The 20,783-nt window shown below is 39.6% G+C and overlaps 1 protein-coding gene across 1 annotated transcript in view; it reads right to left on the bottom strand.

The window, feature by feature from the left end:
- Positions 1-13,176: 13,176 nt before the first annotated feature.
- LOC126094822 (G kinase-anchoring protein 1-like) overlaps positions 13,177-20,783 on the bottom strand; it is a 72,358-nt gene continuing 64,751 nt past the window's right edge. The window contains exons 5-6 of the mRNA XM_049909402.1: positions 16,725-16,876; positions 13,177-14,911 (exon numbers count right to left, since the gene is read on the bottom strand). Of these exons, the coding sequence (XP_049765359.1) occupies positions 14,876-14,911; positions 16,725-16,876 (188 nt within the window). The 3' untranslated portion in view covers positions 13,177-14,875. The remainder of the gene's footprint in view (positions 14,912-16,724; positions 16,877-20,783) is intronic.

Genomic DNA, 20,783 nt, shown 5'->3' with positions numbered 1-20,783 from the left:
CTGCGGAGTGTGCACTGATAGGAAACTTCCTGGCAGATTAAAACTGTGTGCCGGACTGAGACTCGAACTCGGGACCTTTGCCTTTTGCGGGCAAGTGCTCTACCAACTGAGCTACCCAAGCAGGACTCATGCCCCGTCCTCACAGCTTTACTTCTGCCAGTACCTCGTCTCCTACCTTCCAAGCTTCTGCAAAGTTTGAAGGTAGGAGACGAGGTACTGGCAGAAGTAAAGCTGTGAGGACAGGGCGTGAGTCGTGCTTGGGTAGCTCAGTTGGTAGAGCACTTGCCCGCGAAAGGCAAAGGTCACGAGTTCAAGTCTCAGTCCGGCACACAGTTTTAATCTGCCAGGAAGTTTCAATACATCAGCAGTACAAGTGCGATGTTTTTTAGAACAATAAAACCTTCCACCAGTGCAACACCAAATGCAAGTGTATGTGTTTCATATGTGCCCCAAACAGACTTCAATCCACATGAAAATAATTTATCACTTTTGCATTACGATGTACAGGGTTTAGGAACAAAAATATATGCTTTTGAATCTTTTATCACAGGACTATCTCCATATGTAGTTACATAATACTAGAAAACAGTGGACAATATTCAATATTGCAAATTAGAAGGCTACAGCCTAGCTAAATTCTACTGTAGAACACATAATAAAGGTGGTGGTGTTGCCATTTATTCAAGAAACTGTAAGTTCATTATCATCACAGAAAAAGTGCTATGGGGGAACAATTTCTGGTTGACAAAGATTTTGAAATTGCAGTTCTTAAACTCACATTTTGCACCATTCCTTTCTATGTCTTAGGTGTATATACGAGGTGCGACAATAAAGTAATGAGTCTGATTTTCTTTGCAAGATGTGGCAACCCTGCAGGCTTGCATAGGCACAGTATCTTTGACCTTGGTCTACTCTATAAGCTTCTTCTAGCCCAAGCCGCACATTAATGCAACTACTCAATTGTGAGTTGTGCTGTAATAAGTTAACATGTGTTTGTGTCTCTTGTCATTGAAATGGAACTGCATAATATTGCACAACAGTATGCAAAAACATGTGTTTGTGTTTCTTGTCATTGAAATGGAGCTGCATAATATTGCACAATGGTATGCCATTTCTTTTTGTGTTAAATTGGGTGAAAATGTAATGACAACTTACAGTAAGCTTCAGAAGGCTTTTGGAGAGGAGGTTATGTCAAGAGCTCAAGTTTATCGTTGGCATAAAATGTTTAGTGAAGGCAGAACGAATGTTGAAGATGAAGACCGCAGTGAACGACCATCAACCTCATGGACGGATGTCAACTTGGCCAGGGTGTGTGAACTTGTTCGATCTGATCAAAGATTATCTGTGAAAATGATTGCAGAAGAACTGAACATCAATGAAGAAATGGTTTGTCTGTTAATAACTGAACTGATAATTGGATTCTGTGTCATGATAATGTGCCATCCCATACTGCTCTGTCAGTACAGCAATTTTTAACCTCAAAACAAATTTCAGTACTACCACGGCCACCTTATTCACCAGATATCGCTCTGTGCAACTTTTTTCTATTTCCAAAAGTCAAAATGGTGGTCAAGGGACACCATTTTCAAAAAAACACAAGATGTCCAAAAAGCTGTGACGTGGATCTTGGAGGATATTACAGAAGATGAATTCCAGAAATGTTATCATCAATGACAGAAGTGCTGGAAAAAGTGTGTGCAATCAGAAGGGAACTACTTTGAAGGAGGCAACACTAAACTTGACTAAAACGGTAAGCAACATTTTTTTTCACATCAGTCTCATTACTTTATTGTCACACCTCGTAGGTGCCACTGTGGAAATTTTGATGCTTTTCTGAAATCACTTGATGGAGTCAGGTTGTAGAAATGTAAATCTTGTCATATTGGGAGATCTGAACATCAACACTTTACATGATGGTCAGGAAGGCAAATGTTTTACAGATTGTATCCTGTTTTATGGGGCTAAAGATCTTCTCGGACTAGTACCCACCAGAATAGCTAACACACACAGTAGTTCAATTGATCACGTTCTTATAAATTATGACCACATAACAGCAGACGCCCTCCCCATGAACCATGGACCTTGCAGTTGGTGGGGAGGCTTGCGTGCCTCAGCGATACAGATAGCCATACCTTAGGTGCAACCACAATGGAGGGGTATCTGTTGAGAGGCCAGACAAACGTGTGGTTCCTGAAGAGGGGCAACAGCCATTTCAGTAGTTGCAGGGGCAACAGTCTGGATGATTGACTGATCTGGCCTTGTAACACTAACCAAAATGGCCTTGCTGTGCTGGTGCTATGAACTGCTGAAAGCAAGGGGAAACTACAGCCGTAATTTTTCCCGAGGACATGCAGCTTTACTGTATGATTAAATGATGATGGCGTCCTCTTGGGTAAAATATTCCGGGTGGGGACTACTCAAGAGGATGTCATTATCAGGAGAAAGAAAACTGGCATTCTACGGATCGGAGTGTGGAATGTCAGATCCCTTAATCGGGCAGGTAGAGAGAAATGGATAGGTTAAAGTTAGATATAGTGGGAATTAGTGAAGTTCGATGGCAGGAGGAACAAGACTTTTGGTCAGGCGAATACAGGGTTATAAATACAAAATCAAATAGGGGTAATGCAGGAGTCGGTTTAATAATGAATAAAAAATAGGAGTGCGGGTAAGCTACTACAAACAGCATAGTGAATGCATTACTGTGGCCAAGATAGACACGAAGCCCACACCTACTACAGTAGTACAAGTTTATATGCCAACTACCTCTGCAGATGACAAAGAAATTGATGAAATGTATGATGAGATAAAAGAAATTATTCAGGTAGTGAAGGGAGACAAAAATTTAATAGTCATGGGTGACTGGAATTCAAGAGTAGGAAAAGGGAGAGAAGGAAACATAGTAGGTGAATACGGATTGGGGCTAAGAAATGAAAGAGGAAGCCTCCTGGTAGAATTTTGCACAGAGCACAACTTAATCATAACTTGGTTTAAGAATCATGAAAGAAGGTTGTATACATGGAAGAACCCTGGAGATACTAAAAGGTATAAGATAGATTATATAATGGTAAGACAGAGATTTAGGAACCAGGTTTTAAATTGTAAGACATCTCCAGGGGCAGATGTGGACTCTGACCACAATCTATTTGTTATGAACTGTAGAGTAAAACTGAAGAAACTGCAAAAAGGTGGGAATTTAAAGAGATGGGACCTGGATAAACTAACTAAACCAGAGGTTGTACAGACTTTCAGGGAGAGCATAAGGGAACAGTTGGCAGGAATGGGGGAAAGAAATACAGTAGAAGAAGAATGGGTAATTTTGAGGGATGAAGTAGTGAAGGCAGCACAGGATCAAGTAGGTAAAAAGACGAGGGCTAATAGAAATCCTTGGGTAACAGAAGAAATATTGAATTTAATTGATGAAAGAAGAAAATATAAAAATGAAGTAAATGAGGCAGGCAAAAAGGAATACAAACGTCTCAAAAATGAGATCGACAGGAAGTGCAAAATAGCTAAGCAGGGATGGCTAGAGGACAAATGTACGGATGTAGAGGCTTATCTCACTAGGGGTAAGATAGATACTGCCTACAGGAAAATTAAAGAGACCTTTGGAGAAAAGAGAACCACTTGTACAAATATGAAGAGCTCAGATGGAAACACAGTTCTAAGCAAAGAAGGGAAAGCAGAAAGGTGGAAGGAGTATATAGAGGGTCTATACAAGGGCGATGTACTTGAGGACAATATTATGGAAATGGAAGAGGATGTAGATGAAGATGAAAAGGGAGATATGATACTGCGTGAAGAGTTTGACAGAGCACTGAAAGACCTGAGGTGATCAAGGCCCCGGGAGTAGACAACATTCCATTAGAACTACTGACAGCCTTGGGAGAGCCAGTCCTGACAAAACTCTACCATCTGGTGAGCAAGATGTATGAGACAGGCGAAATACCCTCAGACTTCAAGAGGAATATAATAATTCCAACCCCAAAGAAAGTAGGTGTTGACAGATGTGAAAATTACCAAACTATCAGTTTAATAAGTCATGGCTGCAAAATACTAATGCGAATTCTTTACAGACGAATGAAAAACTAGTAGAAGCCGACCTCGGGGAAGATCAGTTTGGATTCCATAGAAATGTTGGAACACGTGAGGCAATACTGACCATACAACTTATCTTAGAAAATAGATTAAGGAAAGGCAAACCTACATGTCTAGCATTTGTAGACTTAGAGAAAGCTTTTGACAATGTTGACTGGAATACTCTCTTCCAAATTCTGAAGGTGGCAGGGGTAAAATACAGGGAGCGAAAGACTATTTACAATTTGTACAGAAACCAGATGGCAGTTACAAGGGTCGAGGGACATGAAAGGGAAGCAGTGGTTGGGATGGGAGTGAGACAGGGTTGTAGCTTCTCCCCAATGTTATTCAATCTGTATATTGAGCAAGCAGTGAAGGAAACAAAAGAAAAATTCGGAGTAGGTATTAAAATCCATGGAGAAGAAATAAAAACTTTGAGGTTTGCCGATGACATTGTGATTCTGTCAGAGACAGCAAAGGACTTGGAAGAGCAGTTGAACGGAATGAATAGTGGCTTGAAAGGAGGATATAAGATGAACATCAACAAAAGTAAAACAAGGATAATGCAATGTAGTCGAATTAAGTCGGGTGATGCTGAGGGAATTAGATTAGGAAATGAGACACTTAAAGTAGTAAAGGAGTTTTGCTATATGGGGAGCAAAATAACTGACTATGGTCAAAGTAGAGAGGATATAAAATGTAGATTAGCAATGGCAAGGAAAGCGTGTATGAAGAAGAGAAATTTGTTAACATCGAGTATAGATTTAAGTGTCAGGAGGTCGTTTCTGAAAGTATTTGTATGGAGTGTAGCCATGTATGGAACTGAAACATGGACGATAAATAGTTTTGACAAGAAGAAAATAGAAGCTTTCGAAATGTGGTGCTACAGAAGAATGCTGAAGATTAGATGGGTATATCACATAACTAATGAGGAGGTATTGAATAGAATTGGAGAGAAGAGAAGGTTGTGGCACAACTTGACTAGAAGAAGGGATCGGTTGGTAGGACATGTTCTGAGGCATCTAGGGATCACCAATTTAGTATTGGAGGGCAGTGTGGAGGGTAAAAATCATAGAGGGAGACCAAGAGATGAATACACTAAGCAGATTCAGAAGGATGTAGGCTGCAGTAGGTACTGGGAGATGAAGAAACTTGCACAGGATAGAGTAGCATGGAGAGCTGAATCAAACCAGTCTCAGGACTCAAGACCACAACAACAACAACAACAACAACAGTAGACATCATAAATGGTCACCTCTCATATCATTAAGGCCAAATACTAGTGCTAAAATGTAATATCAAATTCAAACCAAGAAAAGTGTATGAGCACAGGTGAATACCATCTGCAAACAACATTGCTACACTAATACAATTCAAGACAGGAATCATGGGAATCAGTTATAACTACCATTGAGGTCAACAATAAATGGAACATGTTCATAGAAATTCTTACAGAGCACTTAAATAGAGCCATGCCTAAAAGTGAGTATCCAGAAAAATCAGCCTTCAAAATCAAAACCTGTGCCACTAGATTTTAAAATGAAAGATCTGAAAGATAAATGGAAAATATTTATAGCTTACACAAACTGGCTAACCCAAGGAGTTACATAAAGAACTCTACAAGCAGTACAAAAATAAGTACCAGAAAAAAGTCAGGAGATTAAAATCAGGAAGAGTCAGCCAACAGATACAAGGTACAGATAATGTTTCAAAGAGTTGCTGGTCAATTGTTAATAAAATCAGAAGCAAAGAAATAGAAACTAAAATTAATAATGTACAATTAACTGTGAATAATAATGATTTCTCTGATCCCCTTTTAGTCAGCAATGTTTTTAATTATTATTTCATAGATACTGTTGAAAATGATGTCTCTTTGAAACAGGATATACAACACACATTTGAATTTAGTAGCAAAAAATTGCAGTACACTACCCGTATAAGTGAAGAAATGCAAACACGAACTAATCAAACCACTAGTTTACCTAATAAACTGTGTTCTTAAAGATGGTGTGTTCCCTGACAAATTAGACTGGTTGTAGTTAAACCAGTACACAAAAAGGGCAGCTGTACAATTTTCAATCATGTACTTGAAAAAAATAAATTAAAAATCCCAAACAGCAGGAGTATTCCTAGACCTCTCAAGGGCTTTTGGTAGGGGGCATGCATCATGACGTGCTTATCAAAAATTGGGAAGAGTGGTGTCACTGGAAAACTAAAGCAATTACTAGAAACATGTGTAAAGGGTAAACAGCAGTGCATGGAGACTGTATACACTAACGGAGAAACACTGGAGAGGATAAGGTAACATATAAGAAATATACATTTTTTGTGTCCCTCAGGGCTGCATTTTAGGTCCAGTCCTATTCATATGCTATGTAAATGATTTCCCAAGTTCTCTTGACAATCAGCAATAGATCACTATGTATGCAGATGATACATCAGGTGTCTGCTATGCAGACAGTGAGCCCAGCCTAGTTGAAGAGATACATAACTTTACTGAAAAGGCAAGAGCTCACATTAAAAGAGACAACCTAAAAGTAAACATAGAAAATACTAATATTATTCTTTTTAAAACAAGTGGTCCAATGAAATCAAATGAAATGAGTGTATGGCATTGTTGGCCGGGACACTCCATCCGGGGAACAGACAAAATACTGTGATTTATGAAATTCTACCAACAATCTGTACAGATCTACCAAAAACCTGTACAGATTGTAAATTTTTGAGTTTATGTATAGATGATCGTCTTTCATGGAAGCAGAAAGCTGATTATATCTGTAAAAATGTAACACCCAGTCTATATGTATTAAGGTTACCACCATATCTTAATTCTGATACACTAAGGGCTGTATATTACGGATTGCTGTACTCCTTGTTTAATTGATTAGTAATGTGGGGTGGGACATACCAAACTAATATGAAAAGGGTTTTCATACTGCAGAAGTGAGCCTCGAGGATCATAGCAATTGTAAAACCAGGAATTTAATTCAAACCCATATCATTAGATACAATATTCTCACAGTTAATACCGTGTATAGACTAGAAACTATAACGATAGTGAACGAACACACTTATACCACAAAAAGAAACATGGATATTCACAACTATGAAACAAGGCATAGAAAAGCCTTTCCTATGGCTAACAGAAAATTAACTTTAACAGCAAAAAGCCCCTGTATCAAAGGAGCTGTTTTTAATAACTTATTACCAAATGAAGTCAGGACATTTACAGGTGATACTTTTAAAAAGAGAGTTAAGCAGTGACTTATCCAAAAATGCCCTTATAGCTTGAATTTATCGTGAATTACAATATAACAAGAAATAATGTAAACTAAAAAAATTGTAATTGTAAAAATTTTATACTTAGCTGAAAATGCACATGTATTTAAAATTACATGTTACGAGTAATAAATTGAAATTGAAACTGAAATACAGTATTGTCAGCGAAAGTGCAATGCGTGTCCAAGATTGATTTATAAAAATCAACCTAGATCTTAATCACTTACCTTTGCATAACACTTTCTGTGAGTATTTGTTTGGATTACATTTTGACTGCTTCACCTCTCTAAGCAATAAAAATTTCATGTCATATGGAATGTTTTGTTTGAATGTCTGTACTATTACCTCCTAAAATATTTACTGTTTCCTGAAACATCTCATATTTTGTAATACTCTCATTGCTACATTTCAGTGACACTGCTTATGTCAACAGAGATGAAGATAAGCATGATCCACTTTATAAAGTGAGATCATTCTTCCACTTGCTTGTATGAAAGGGTAAAAGCTGTTGTCATTTGCATTGTTGCTTCAACCCTAGTAAAGGCTAAAGACAACACAACAGAAATTGTGAAACCAGAATTGACCTATGACTGTACTGTCAACAAAACTTGTTTTGACAGAGCAAATAAAATATACAGCTTTTCTGACATGCTCAAAGATTTTGTCACACTGAAATAAACTTCCTTTCCAATCATTTTTACGTTCCCATTCAATAGCTTCTACAAAGGAAAGAAAGCAAAAATTATCCCTAATGGTCTTCACGAAAACAGTGGGGAAGAAGTGGGCTGAAAACAAAGAATTCAACCTGCAACAGTTCACAAAGAAAACATAGTTGTGCAAATGCACACAGTTTTCAGTTTTTCAAAGGAAAAATTGTCATAACTTCCAAGTACTCTTCCAAGTTCTCATCTGTCAATGTAGTAACTTGCACATTACTGTACTTCTGCAACCACTACCGTGATGCATGTCAATACACACACTCATTTGAGTAGCATACCATTTGGCTGCTCCAGGTCCCCACCTGCCTTGGCTGTCAACCTTGGTACAGCACCTCTATAGCTTTCAGCCAATAGTGAATGACCCGTGGTGGGCAAATGCTTCTTATACAGCCACGTACTGGCACTGGCTGGCAGTCTTGTGTACGTTCTTATGCTGTCATGCCATGATTCAATAAATAGTTCATTTCTTATGACCATGTAATTTATTGCATTTGGAGTTAGAACACGAGTGGCAATGAGTAGAACTTTCTTGTGCTCAACTTCAGTGATTGTTTTTTTCATGTGACTTATCCATGGATGTGATACTTCAATCACTTCTCCAGCAGCAGCAATTTACTATGGCCATCTTGAAAAGACTCAGAGCTATGTTGACTGTTTGGGCTTCACCATCCCAGGTGCACCCACAAAGCTAGAGAGAAATGGCTCTGCCAGCACTTCGTTGCATTTAGGATGACAGACAAAGAAACATTTAAGTCTTTGTTTTTATCACGAATTCCTCCTTGCATGTACCAACATGTCAATGAGCCACTTTGCAGGAATCATCCTCAATCTTTTTCAACAAAATGTGTACTTTTTTGTCTCTGTATCGTCGCAACTGCACTCATGTCATTGCCAGTCGCATTGTATTGTACTAGTGCCACAAGCAACCACATCAGTCTTACTGGGCTCAGGCAGTTGAGCACCACAGTTTGAGACATAAGTGTTGCTTTATTAATAAACATCCAAAGAATCATATGCAGCCTCCATAGTTAAAAATGTGATCATGCTCCTAGCACCCAATAAGGAAGTTTATCTGAGAGCCCTTCACCATAAGGATCAGTCCTTGGAATAAGTTTTAAATATTCCTCCGTCCCTTGAAGTCACTCGCCCTGCAGGCCATCAAATTGAAACGAAGGGTGCTGTTATCATCATTGAAAGTGAACCCATTGGTATATAATAACAAGCTCGCCAAGCAAAGAGGAAGTTGATGCCCTTCAATCCGGCAGACATAGCTGCAACAGACAAACCCATTGGCAACAAGGACACTGTGTGGCACTTCTGTCGTACCCCTCTTGCTTTGTGAAACTCGAGATAGCTGTATGCTCCAAGGCTTGGGCATTGTGCCACAAGAAAGGTCACATTGAAACTTCCTGACAGATTATAACTGCATGTCAGAGTGAGACCTGAGTGAGGGAACTTTGCCTTTTCCAGGCAAGTGCTCTATGGACTGAGCTACCCAAGTATGACTCACAACCTGTCCTCACAGATTTAGTTCCACCAGTACCTCATCTCCTACCTTCTAGGCTTCACAGAAGCTCTCCTGCGAAACTTGCAAGACAGTCACTCCTGGAAGAAAAGTTATTGTGGATATATGGCTTGGCCAAAGCCTGGGTGCTGTTTCCAGAATGAAATTTCTACTCTGTATCAGAGTGCATGTTGATATGAAACTTCCTATCTGATTAAAACTGCGTGCCAGTCCAAGACTCAAACTTGTGACTTTTGCCTTTTGTGGGCAAGCTACCCAAGTGTGGCTCTTGAACCATCCTCACAGTTTTTCAGGAGAACTCTTGTGAAGTTTGGAAGGTAGGAGACAAGATAGTGGTGGAAGTAAAGCTGTGATGATGGGTTCTGTTTGGGTAGCTCAGTCAGTAGAGCACTTGTCCGGAAAAGGCATAGGTCCCTAGTTCAAGTTTCGGTCCGGCACACAGTTTCAATCCGTCAGGAAGTTTCATATCAGCAAGCACTCTGTTGCTGCATAATAGAAACAGCACCTAGGCTGTGGCTAAGCCAAGTCTCCACAATATCCTTTCTTCCAGGAGTGCCAGTCTTGCTAGTTTCGCAGGAGAGCTTTTGTGAAGTTTGGAACGTCTGTGGATGGTATTTACGCGGTTTTCCATCTGCCTCGGCAAATGCGGGCTGGTTCCCCATATTCCGCCTCAGTTACACTATGTCGGAGATTGCTGCACAAACAAGTTCTCCACTGGTGCGAGACGTTCCTTGGGGGGCGGGGGGGGGGGGGGGGGGGGGGGGTCCACCGGGGGCCGAACCACACAATAACCCTGGGTTCAGTGTGGGGCAGCGGAGGGGTGAAGTGGACTGTGGTGGTCGTCGTGGGGTTGCGGACCACTGCGGATGCAGCGGGGACGGAGACTCTCCATTGTTTCTAGGTCCCCGGTTAATGTCACATAACATAACCCCATGTATTGTCTGCCCGCAGTAGCTGAGTGGTCAGCGCAACAGAATGTCAACTCTAAAGGCGCGGGTTCGATTCCCTGCTGGGTCCGAGATTTTCTCTGCTCAGGGACTGGGTGTTGTGTTGTCTTACTCATCATCGTTTCATCCCCATCGACGCGCAAGTCGCCGAAGTGGCATCATATCGAAAGACTTCCACACAATGAACGGTCTAACTGATGGGAGGCCTTAGCCACATGACATTTACATTTACCCCATGTATTTGTCTCCTCACATTTTTCTTAAGCCTTCTGGTTTCATATGAAAAAATGCCTTTTCCCATAATATTGAAGCCATCTTTGAAGCGTGTTAACATGGAATACTCATAGAATTAACAGTCTGGTATGCCAATGTCACATTTCCTGATACTTTTTCACAATAAATTGCACCAGGAATGATGCATTTTTGAGAGAACCGGCATAGTGCCCGACAGCTATCCTGTGCTGCGATTGGTTGATAGAAGTGAACATAGCAGGTGCCATGTTGCTTTACCTGTCTGTGAAGCAAAGTGTTTTATTTGGAGGATTTTGCATTTATACATGCATATTTCAAAAATATGCAATTTAATTGATGCATCACATAAAGGTCTCTCAAAAGCTCCACATTTGTGGTACATTTTGTTGTGAAAAAGGGTTAGGAAATGTGATGTTTGCAAGTACAACTGTTACCAGAACATGTTTAAATGGAAATAGGGTATTTTTATTTAGCATTACATGTAGGGCATTAGTTCTTTATACTGGAAGTGAATGGTCATTTTAAAATTATGCTTGAACTTCAGCCTTGAGGAAACAGTCAAGGTCCAATTTCAACATTAAATAACTATCAGGTACCAATACCAATAAACTGTTTCCCAGATTTATGACACTTTTACATAGGAACAGGGGAAATGCCCAGTTACATGGCATTCTGCAAAAAACACCAATTCAACATTATTTTACCAGTTATCACTTTATGTGAAATTTTCATGTCGTTAACTATTGGTCCTATGATACGAGGGTCACTCCAAAAGGAATGCACACTATTTTTGTAAAAATACGTTTTCATTCTGCATGTGTGAAAGTTTTACAGTGTGTAGATACATCCTTCCTGCTCGTTTTTAAACTTAGTTCAACCTGTTCCCATGAGTGGCGCCATCACAGCATGTCTTCAAGATGGCTGTTACACTTGACGTTCGTCAGGAGCAACATGCTGACATAGAATTCCTGTGCAATGAAAACGAGACAGTGGGAAACATCCACAAGAGGTTGAAAAAGGTGTATGGAGATGCTGCTGTTGATCGCAGTACAGTTAGTCGATGGGCAAGCAGGTTACGTGATGAAAGCGGGCACGGCAAGACTGAGGATTGTCCTCGCAGCCGCAGGTCTCGTACTGCACACACTCCAGACAATGTGCACAGAGTTAACAAATTGGTGACTGCTGACAGATGCATCACAGTGATCGAGTTGTCACGCTACGTTGGGATAGGGGAAGGAAGTGTTTGCAGAATACTGAAAGTGTTGACGTTAAAAAAGGTTTGTGCCAGGTGGGTTCCCAGGATGTTGACAGTGGCTCACAAAGAAACAAGAAAAACGGTATGCAGCGAACTTTTGGAACAGTATGAGAATAGTGGAGATGAATTTCTTGGAAGAATTGTGACAGGTGATGAAACATGGCTCCATCATTTATCACCAGAGACGAAGAGGCAATCAATGGAGTGGCATCATGAAAATCCACCCAAGAAAAAATTTCAAAACCACAACTTCTACTGGAAAAGTTATGGCTACGGTGTTTTTTGATTCCGAAGGACTCCTGCTTGTGGACATCATACCAAGTGGAACCACCATAAATTCTGATGCATATGTGACGACACTGAAGAAACTTCAAGCTCAACTGAGTCGTGTTCGACCACTTGGCAAAAGCAGGGTGTTTAGCTGTTGCACAACAATGCACGGCCACATGTCAGTCAAAAAACCATGGAAGCGATCACAAAACTCAGATGGACAACATTGAAACACCCGCCTTACAGACCTGACCTAGCTCCATGTGACTATCATCTCTTTGGCAAACTGAAAGACTCTCTTCGTGGAACAAGGTTTGAAGATGATGACTACCTTGTGCACACTGCCAAACAGTGGCTCCAACAGGTTGGTCCAGAATTTTACCATGCGGATACACAGGTGCTGGTTCCAAAGTGGCGTAAGGCAGTTAGAGGGATGGAAATTATGTGGAGAAATGAAAATATTGTTCCTAAAGGATGTATCTCCACACTGTAAAACATTCAAACATGTATAACAAAAGATGGATAAAAAAAATAGTGTGCATTTCTTTTAGAGTGACCCTCATACAATAGCAAAAAAAGACACTGCTTGCATCACACATGAACAACTTAAGTACGCATTATGGAGAAGTTCATTAAAAACTTGTGCATCATATGGGTGTCATAAGGAATGTCGTTGGCCAATAATACATTGGCACTATGCACAAATCGTACACTAAGATAAAAAATAAAAACAATTACAATTATATTAAGGGCAGCCAAATTAATACATGACTATCTGAATGCAATGCTAAATATTTATTCTTGGAGCTGAAGGTATCAAAAGAAAACGAGAGCAAAGGAAAAAAGATCAAGAAATATATTTCACAGTTCTTTATTGAATACAACTAAAATAAGAAAACCTTAATCATAACTGAGAACAATAAACTTATCGCCAGAGAATCACTTCACTAAACAAATCATGCAAAGCAATAATTTCTTACAGAACACAACAATATCACTTCATTGATTTACACAAGATGAAAGAAAAGAAAGTTTTGCCTCAGAAGGGCAGTTAACAATGAACATAAACAGAATCAACAGTCTCAAACATGCCATTTCAATATAATAACAGAAAACACTGCAATATTTACAATCAACCTCTCTGCCATATTAACAATACAGAATAATGGCATTAAAATTGCATATCTAGAAGAGTTTAATCTCTTCGTGAACAGAAACAATGATATGTTTCTGAAGGAACTTTAATGTTCTCAATGGCATATTTCTGTAATTGGAACACATTACAACCTTAGCAACTAGCACAAAGATGTTCCTATGCCTGTTATATAGTGCTGGTGTATACATCATACAACAGAAAGAAAAAACAATTTAACCAATATATTACAACATATGACCTAACATATTTGGCACCAAAACTGTTTTCTAATTACAACAAAAGTTTTCAAATTAAAAAATGCATTAAACAAATACTGCTGAACAGGAAAAATAGTAAGAAAGGATATCATTAGGGAAGAATTCTATTATTTAGAAACTTAACTTTCATACAAATATGTAATATCTTACACTGGCACAGCATGTGTCTCACACTTTTAGTTTAAAGATGACTGTTCAAATATTGACGGCAATGACCAACTGTCTGGCTAAACAGAACATGTATAATCCAAATCTGGCAGCATTCAGCATCTTGTTCAATTGTCTTTATACCCATAATCATAATGACAACTGTTTTCCTTTACACCTGTTGTTCAAATCAGTTTTCATCAGCTTTAAAACATTTGTGCAGCTCTTTAACAGAAGTTTTGAGAAGAAATGAGTCATGATTAGAAATTTTTTAAAACTAGTGTTTCCAACTTTATCAACAACATTTTGCACCAAACCTTAAAAAGGAAAGTTTTCATAGGGGTATTCTCTATACTGTGGTGTTCTTAAACACCAGCTCAAAATAAAAACCACTGAGGTGTAACTTGTAGCTATCAATTAATATTTTCAGAAAAAAATGCAACAAAATTGTGCAAATTTAAATGGGTGGTGATTTCAACATCTCCAAAAAAAGGCAGACCTTATTATAATGATACATGCTATTATTAATAGTAAGAATATGTGGTATCCAGAATGCCAAATGAGCCCAAGCATGAATATTATGTTAGGACAGTAGCCAATGCCTTCTGATGTTAAAATTTGTTCCTCCTGTATCTGGCAGCGTATAAAGGAAGAATAACATAAATACCAATGAAAATTTTCTCTCAAATCTACTAAAAAGCATACATTTAAAGTTATCATCACAGTTAAATCCAGATGAAACCCTTAAAGTTGATACCAAACCAAACAAACACAATTATCAAAGATACTGATCCAGTCACAAGATGCAAAATGACATATAAAAGTTGTTCAAAAGTGTTCTGCTTTGCCGCAGACCTGAAGACTCCACCATAAATGGCATGCAGCGAGCAATTTGATTTCTTGCTTAGTTTATCTGGAGACAGCAAAAACAGTTCCACAACAAATCTGCAGGAAACTAGTTCTGGTACATGTTTCCCAGTTTCTTCTTCTGCCATCATTGTGCTGTTTCACTTGCACTCCGTTTCTTGTTCTAAAACAAAAAATTAAAAAAAAATGGTCAAAAGTTCCCCACTTAAAATAAATAACAGTAGACTAATACAAATCAAAGTTTTGTGCAAAGGGAGCAGCAATGGCCATGTATATTGTTTGTATTCACATTTCATATTGGGGACGGGGGGTGGGATTAGGGGAGGTGGATGTTGGAGTTGAAGAGAGGGGAGGAGAGGGGGAGAGAGAGAGAGAGAGAGAGAGAGAGAGAGAGGTGTGTGTGTGTGTGTGTGTGTGTGTGTGTGTGTGTGTGTGTGTGTGTGCGCGCGCACATATTAGAACTCAGCTTGTGAAATTTTGTTGTTATTATTCACAGCACAGATATCCAATGCTTGCGCGCAAAACAACAAAATTTCACAAGCTCCGCAAGCATTGGATATCTGTGCTGTGAATAACAACAAAATTTCACAAGCTGAGTTCTAATATTCTTATGGGTCATTGTATCTAACACACAACAAAATGTTTCTGGTGGAAGGGAGGTAGATGTACAACAACAAAAGCACCGGAAAATGTCTTGCTGTTTGTGACTATGGCAACTAACAGAGAGCTATTACAAACAAAACCCTGTCCAAATTATACTTATGAGGCCTGAAACAAACCCAATACCAACCATCATCGTGCAGGTTTACAGAACCACACCAAAATTTAATGATGAACAATTGATAGAATACGTGAAAAATTAAGAAATCTGATAGTCAGATGGTTAGACTATAATTGAGGGGAGAGGGGGAGGGGAAGGGAGAAAGGTAGAATTATGGGAGATTGAGGAATGGTGAAATACGTAGGAGAAGAGAGGCTTCTGGAGTTTTCCAACAAAACGCTAGGAGCATAATTATCAGGTAAAAATTGCGCCTTTCTGTTGAAACAGTACCCTGTTACTTCAGTGCACCACATCCAGCATTATTCCACAGAGTAGGTAACATACTTTAATTGTAATTCTGGAAAATCTTCGAAAACCTTTCTAAGGCAGCCACAAACTTCCCATTTGATTAGAAATGTTTTCCTAAACCCAGTTCCTCAGATCAAGTTGACACTTGAGTTATTCAACATATATATAAACACAGAATGTCATCAATGTCACCTCTATGCCAGTCAGAAATTTATTTCTGGCCAATGTAGATTTCTACTTTCAAAAATTAAGTAAAGTGGATACCACAATTACACAAAGATATAGAGACTAAATTGCGGACTGCAAAGTATGCACACAAATATGGGCAACAGGAATTCAGGAGAAGGAACTGTGTATTTTATAGTTGTTACACATTAGGCAAAAAACTGATGCACAAAAAGTTGTTAGAAGGAATAGGAGAGAATATGTTGATGAATAATATTACCAAGAGGAGGTGGCATTATTGGAATATCTACTGTGTGCAACAATGAGCATTTTACTTGTACTGTAAGGGGTAAAAGAGGAGAGAAATTTTTGGAGCAAACCAATATTGTATAGTATGTAGGTAGTGTAGTAGACATGTAGTGATGAAAAGGAAACAGTTAGTTAAAATACTACTAGTGACTAGAAACAATTTAAATGCATCAAACTAATAGTAAAAGAAGAAAATTTTTCAAACTCTTTTAAAATAACAGCATTCCAGAAAATTGAGCAGCTGCAAAACAAATATTGACCAAGTGTTAGACAAAATGAATGGCCGTCAGTTACTATCAACATAGTCTCTTTAGTGATTTGATACTTATTATTTTACATTTCTACAATGATTTTTCAAACAATTTCTTTATAATTAAACAGCCAGAAGTACAAATAATTGAACATTTGTAACTGAAAGCCTACTGACACACACCTGGGATTTGTTTTTCGTATCAGAAGTTAGGGCCCGTACTTTTGAACGTTCTTGCTCTAACAAAGTGTGAAGACTGGATACTTCTGATGACAGTTCATCCCTCATTTGTTGGAGGCGGTCAACTTCTAGGAGAACTTCTGCCTTATCTTTCACTGTAATAATGATTCCAATTAATTAAACTGCACTCCAAAATCACAACTACTATACACCACAAAAAGCGAAAAAATGCAAAAACCTATGGTCACAAAAAATTACATTTATGCTGCTACGTCACAGGGCAGTATTAAAAAAATGCCTCTTTCATTTTCATACAGAATTAGCATGACAGAAAATTAATTGTAGTTATCGAAGAATTTTTGTCAACATAAGTGCAAAACAGTGTTTGATTTTTAAATTGTTCTCTCAATGTCACTTAACTATTTGAAATTATTCACTTAAAGTTAATAGCATGGTGTGAAGGTCATTGCTCAGGCACACACACAACAGAAAAAACACATGATCCTTACATATAGTAACTATGGTCAAAAATACTGCACCAATACTAAAGACCACAGCACTTTCAAAAGAATTATACACTCCTGGAAATTGAAATAAGAACACCGTGAATTCATTGTCCCAGGAAGGGGAAACTTTATTGACACATTCCTGGGGTCAGATACATCACATGATCACACTGACAGAACCACAGGCACATAGACACAGGCAACAGAGCATGCACAATGTCGGCACTAGTACAGTGTATATCCACCTTTCGCAGCAATGCAGGCTGGTATTCTCCCACGGAGACGATCGTAGAGATGCTGGATGTAGTCCTGTGGAACGGCTTGCCATGCCATTTCCACCTGGCGCCTCAGTTGGACCAGCGTTCGTGCTGGATGTGCAGACCGCGTGAGACGACGCTTCATCCAGTCCCAAACATGCTCAATGGGGGACAGATCCGGAGATCTTGCTGGCCAGGGTAGTTGACTTACACCTTCTAGAGCACGTTGGGTGGCACGTGATACATGCGGACGTGCATTGTCCTGTTGGAACAGCAAGTTCCCTTGCCGGTCTAGGAATGGTAGAACGATGGGTTCGATGACGGTTTGGATGTACCGTGCACTATTCAGTGTCCCCTCGACGATCACCAGTGGTGTACGGCCAGTGTAGGAGATCGCTCCCCACACCATGATGCCGGGTGTTGGCCCTGTGTGCCTCGGTCGTATGCAGTCCTGATTGTGGCGCTCACCTGCACGGCGCCAAACACGCATACGACCATCATTGGCACCAAGGCAGAAGCGACTCTCATCGCTGAAGATGACACGTCTCCATTCGTCCCTCCATTCACGCCCGTCGCGACACCACTGGAGGCGGGCTGCACGATGTTGGGGCGTGAGCGGAAGACGGCCTAACGGTGTGCGGGACCGTAGCCCAGCTTCATGGAGACGGTTGCGAATGGTCCTCGCCGATACCCCAGGAGCAACAGTGTCCTTAATTTGCTGGCAAGTGGCGGTGCGGTCCCCTATGGCACTGCGTAGGATCCTACGGTCTTGGCTTGCATCCGTGCGTCGCTGCGGTCCGGTCCCAGGTCGACGGGCACGTGCACCTACCGCCGACCACTGGCGACAATATCGATGTACTGTGGAGACCTCACGCCCCACGTGTTGAGCAATTCGGCGGTACGTCCACCCGGCCTCCCGCATGCCCACTATACGCCCTCGCTCAAAGTCCGTCAACTGCACATACGGTTCACGTCCACGCTGTCGCGGCATGCTACCAGTGTTAAAGACTGCGATGGAGCTCCGTATGCCACGGCAAACTGGCTGACACTGACGGCGGCGGTGCACAAATGATGCGCAGCTAGCGCCATTCGACGGCTAACACCGCGGTTCCTGGTGTGTCCGCTGTGCCGTGCGTGTGATCATTGCTTGTACAGCCCTCTCGCAGTGTCCGGAGCAAGTATGGTGGGTCTGACACACCGGTGTCAATGTGTTCTTTTTTCCATTTCCAGGAGTGTATGAAGAACAATTTACAAGAATTTTCGTTCATAGCCTACATTGCACTATGTGGACACCTTAGTTTTCTTTCATGGCTCATGTGCAAACAAATCGTTCACATATTGTCATTAAATTAATTTATGCATAAAAATTTGAAATTTGAATATGATGATTTCAGTGTCTGCTACAGTATAGCCCACAGCAATATGTAGCACCAACAAAAATTTCACTACTGATTACAAATGAACAAGTTAGTGACTTTGCTAAAAGTTTTCCAGGTTGAAATTTCACATTCCTCCAAAGCAATTTTTGTTGTGTATAAGAGCAACTTTTAGATTAATTGTTATCACGTTTTTTGAGGTGCCACATGACATACTGAGATTATTCCAAGCACAGCTGGAACTGAAAACAACATATACACAAAAGAGAGAATTTTAGGTTGTTCAAGTGTCCAATTGCAATACTTTGTAACACAGTTACTTTAGATAAATTTAAAATGTTTTATAATAAATGTTTTGCAATGAGAAAATGGTTACTGGGTATAGAGTCTCTATTAATTTATTGTTCAGATCCATAGCATTAACTAAGCAGTCAGAACACATGAATCTGCTTCTTGTTGCAATATCAAATGAAGCCACTGACAATAAATTTACCAATAGACAACTCTGCTCATTCCACAGTACGAAAGAGCAAGACCTTGATAGCACCCTCATTTTTTTCCAGAGTAAAGACAGTTTTCATAATTAAACTTATTCTAGAGCCAATGCAATGGAGTAGTCACTTTGAAACGTGCAGCAACAGTGGCAAATGAAAGCACATCACATACGTTTGTCAAAATAATTTAGTACCTGTTCTTAATTATGTTGTACGACTTCTTGAGTATGACAAAACTAATCATATTACAGAAATGATCAGAAATCCCTATGACATAAATTACCTGAATATACTGATGGAGCAGTTTGTGACTAAATCACAAACTAGATGCCAAAACAATGAAAACAAAACAGTAGTGTATTCAATTTTATTAACAACTAGTGGAGAAATCTGGCATTGCCCAGATATTTATCTATAGTTGTGCATCATGCCAATATCATGCAATGTCTGGCCTTGTGCTTAATGTTTATGACATCATATCTCCTGAACTATGAGTCATACAATGATATAATTTTGTAGGTACATTCAGTGGCATACATGGATACTGTCTGCAACATGTTTTGCAAATGCAGTTAGTAGCAACGAATTAATAAATTTAAACATCATGCGGAGTGCGACAGTTTTTCATGACTCTCTCAATTTATATCTCCTGAACTGTAGGTCCTACTATGAGATAATTTTGCATTTATATTCAACTATAAATGTGCATAGTGTCTGTGAAATGTGTCATGAATGCAATTAGTGGTAAAGAAGTAGTAAATATGTGGTACTTTTACTGCATGAACAATGGAAAAGTAGTATGTGACAAATATTTCTCCTTTTATCATTATGAAAGAAAGAGAGAAAAAAAATTTGTCAAGGTTTGAAATTATGTGTAAAGTTTGTTTCAAGTCACTAAATGCTCTCATTCTCAAAAAAATGGATGAATGAAATCTGGGAATTCAACCATTGCAGGCTACATTTCTTTTTGACCCCCACACCCACAAATTTGACAGGTAGGTGGTTCTTATTCCCTCTGTGATTGTCACCTGATGATATGGTATACTTGTACCAAGTTTTGTTGAAATTGTTTCAGTGGTTTAGGAGGAGATATGGAAAATGAGCACGTGTGCGCACACACACACATGCACAATATGTATTGAGTCTGCAAGTTTCCAGAACAAATTTAGCTTTGTAGCAGTGTGTGCACTGATCTGAAAATCCCTGGCAGATTAAAATGGTGTGCTGAACCAGGAGTCAAATGTGGGACTTACGTGTTTCACAGTCAAGTGCTCTACCAACTGAACTATTCAAGCACGACTCTCAACCTGCCCTCACAGCTTTAGTTTCGCCAGTACCTCTGCTACCTTAAGTTTTCCTGCACTCTTGGAAGGAAGGAAAATGCAGACATGGCTTAGTTACAGCCTCGAGAATTGTTTCCTAAGGACTC

This window comes from Schistocerca cancellata, chromosome 8 (assembly GCF_023864275.1).
Source record: "Schistocerca cancellata isolate TAMUIC-IGC-003103 chromosome 8, iqSchCanc2.1, whole genome shotgun sequence".
NCBI classification, from domain to species: Eukaryota; Metazoa; Arthropoda; class Insecta; order Orthoptera; family Acrididae; genus Schistocerca; species Schistocerca cancellata.
The sequence above is the reverse complement of the archived record's forward strand: the minus strand, read 5'-3'. Positions and strand labels throughout refer to the sequence as shown.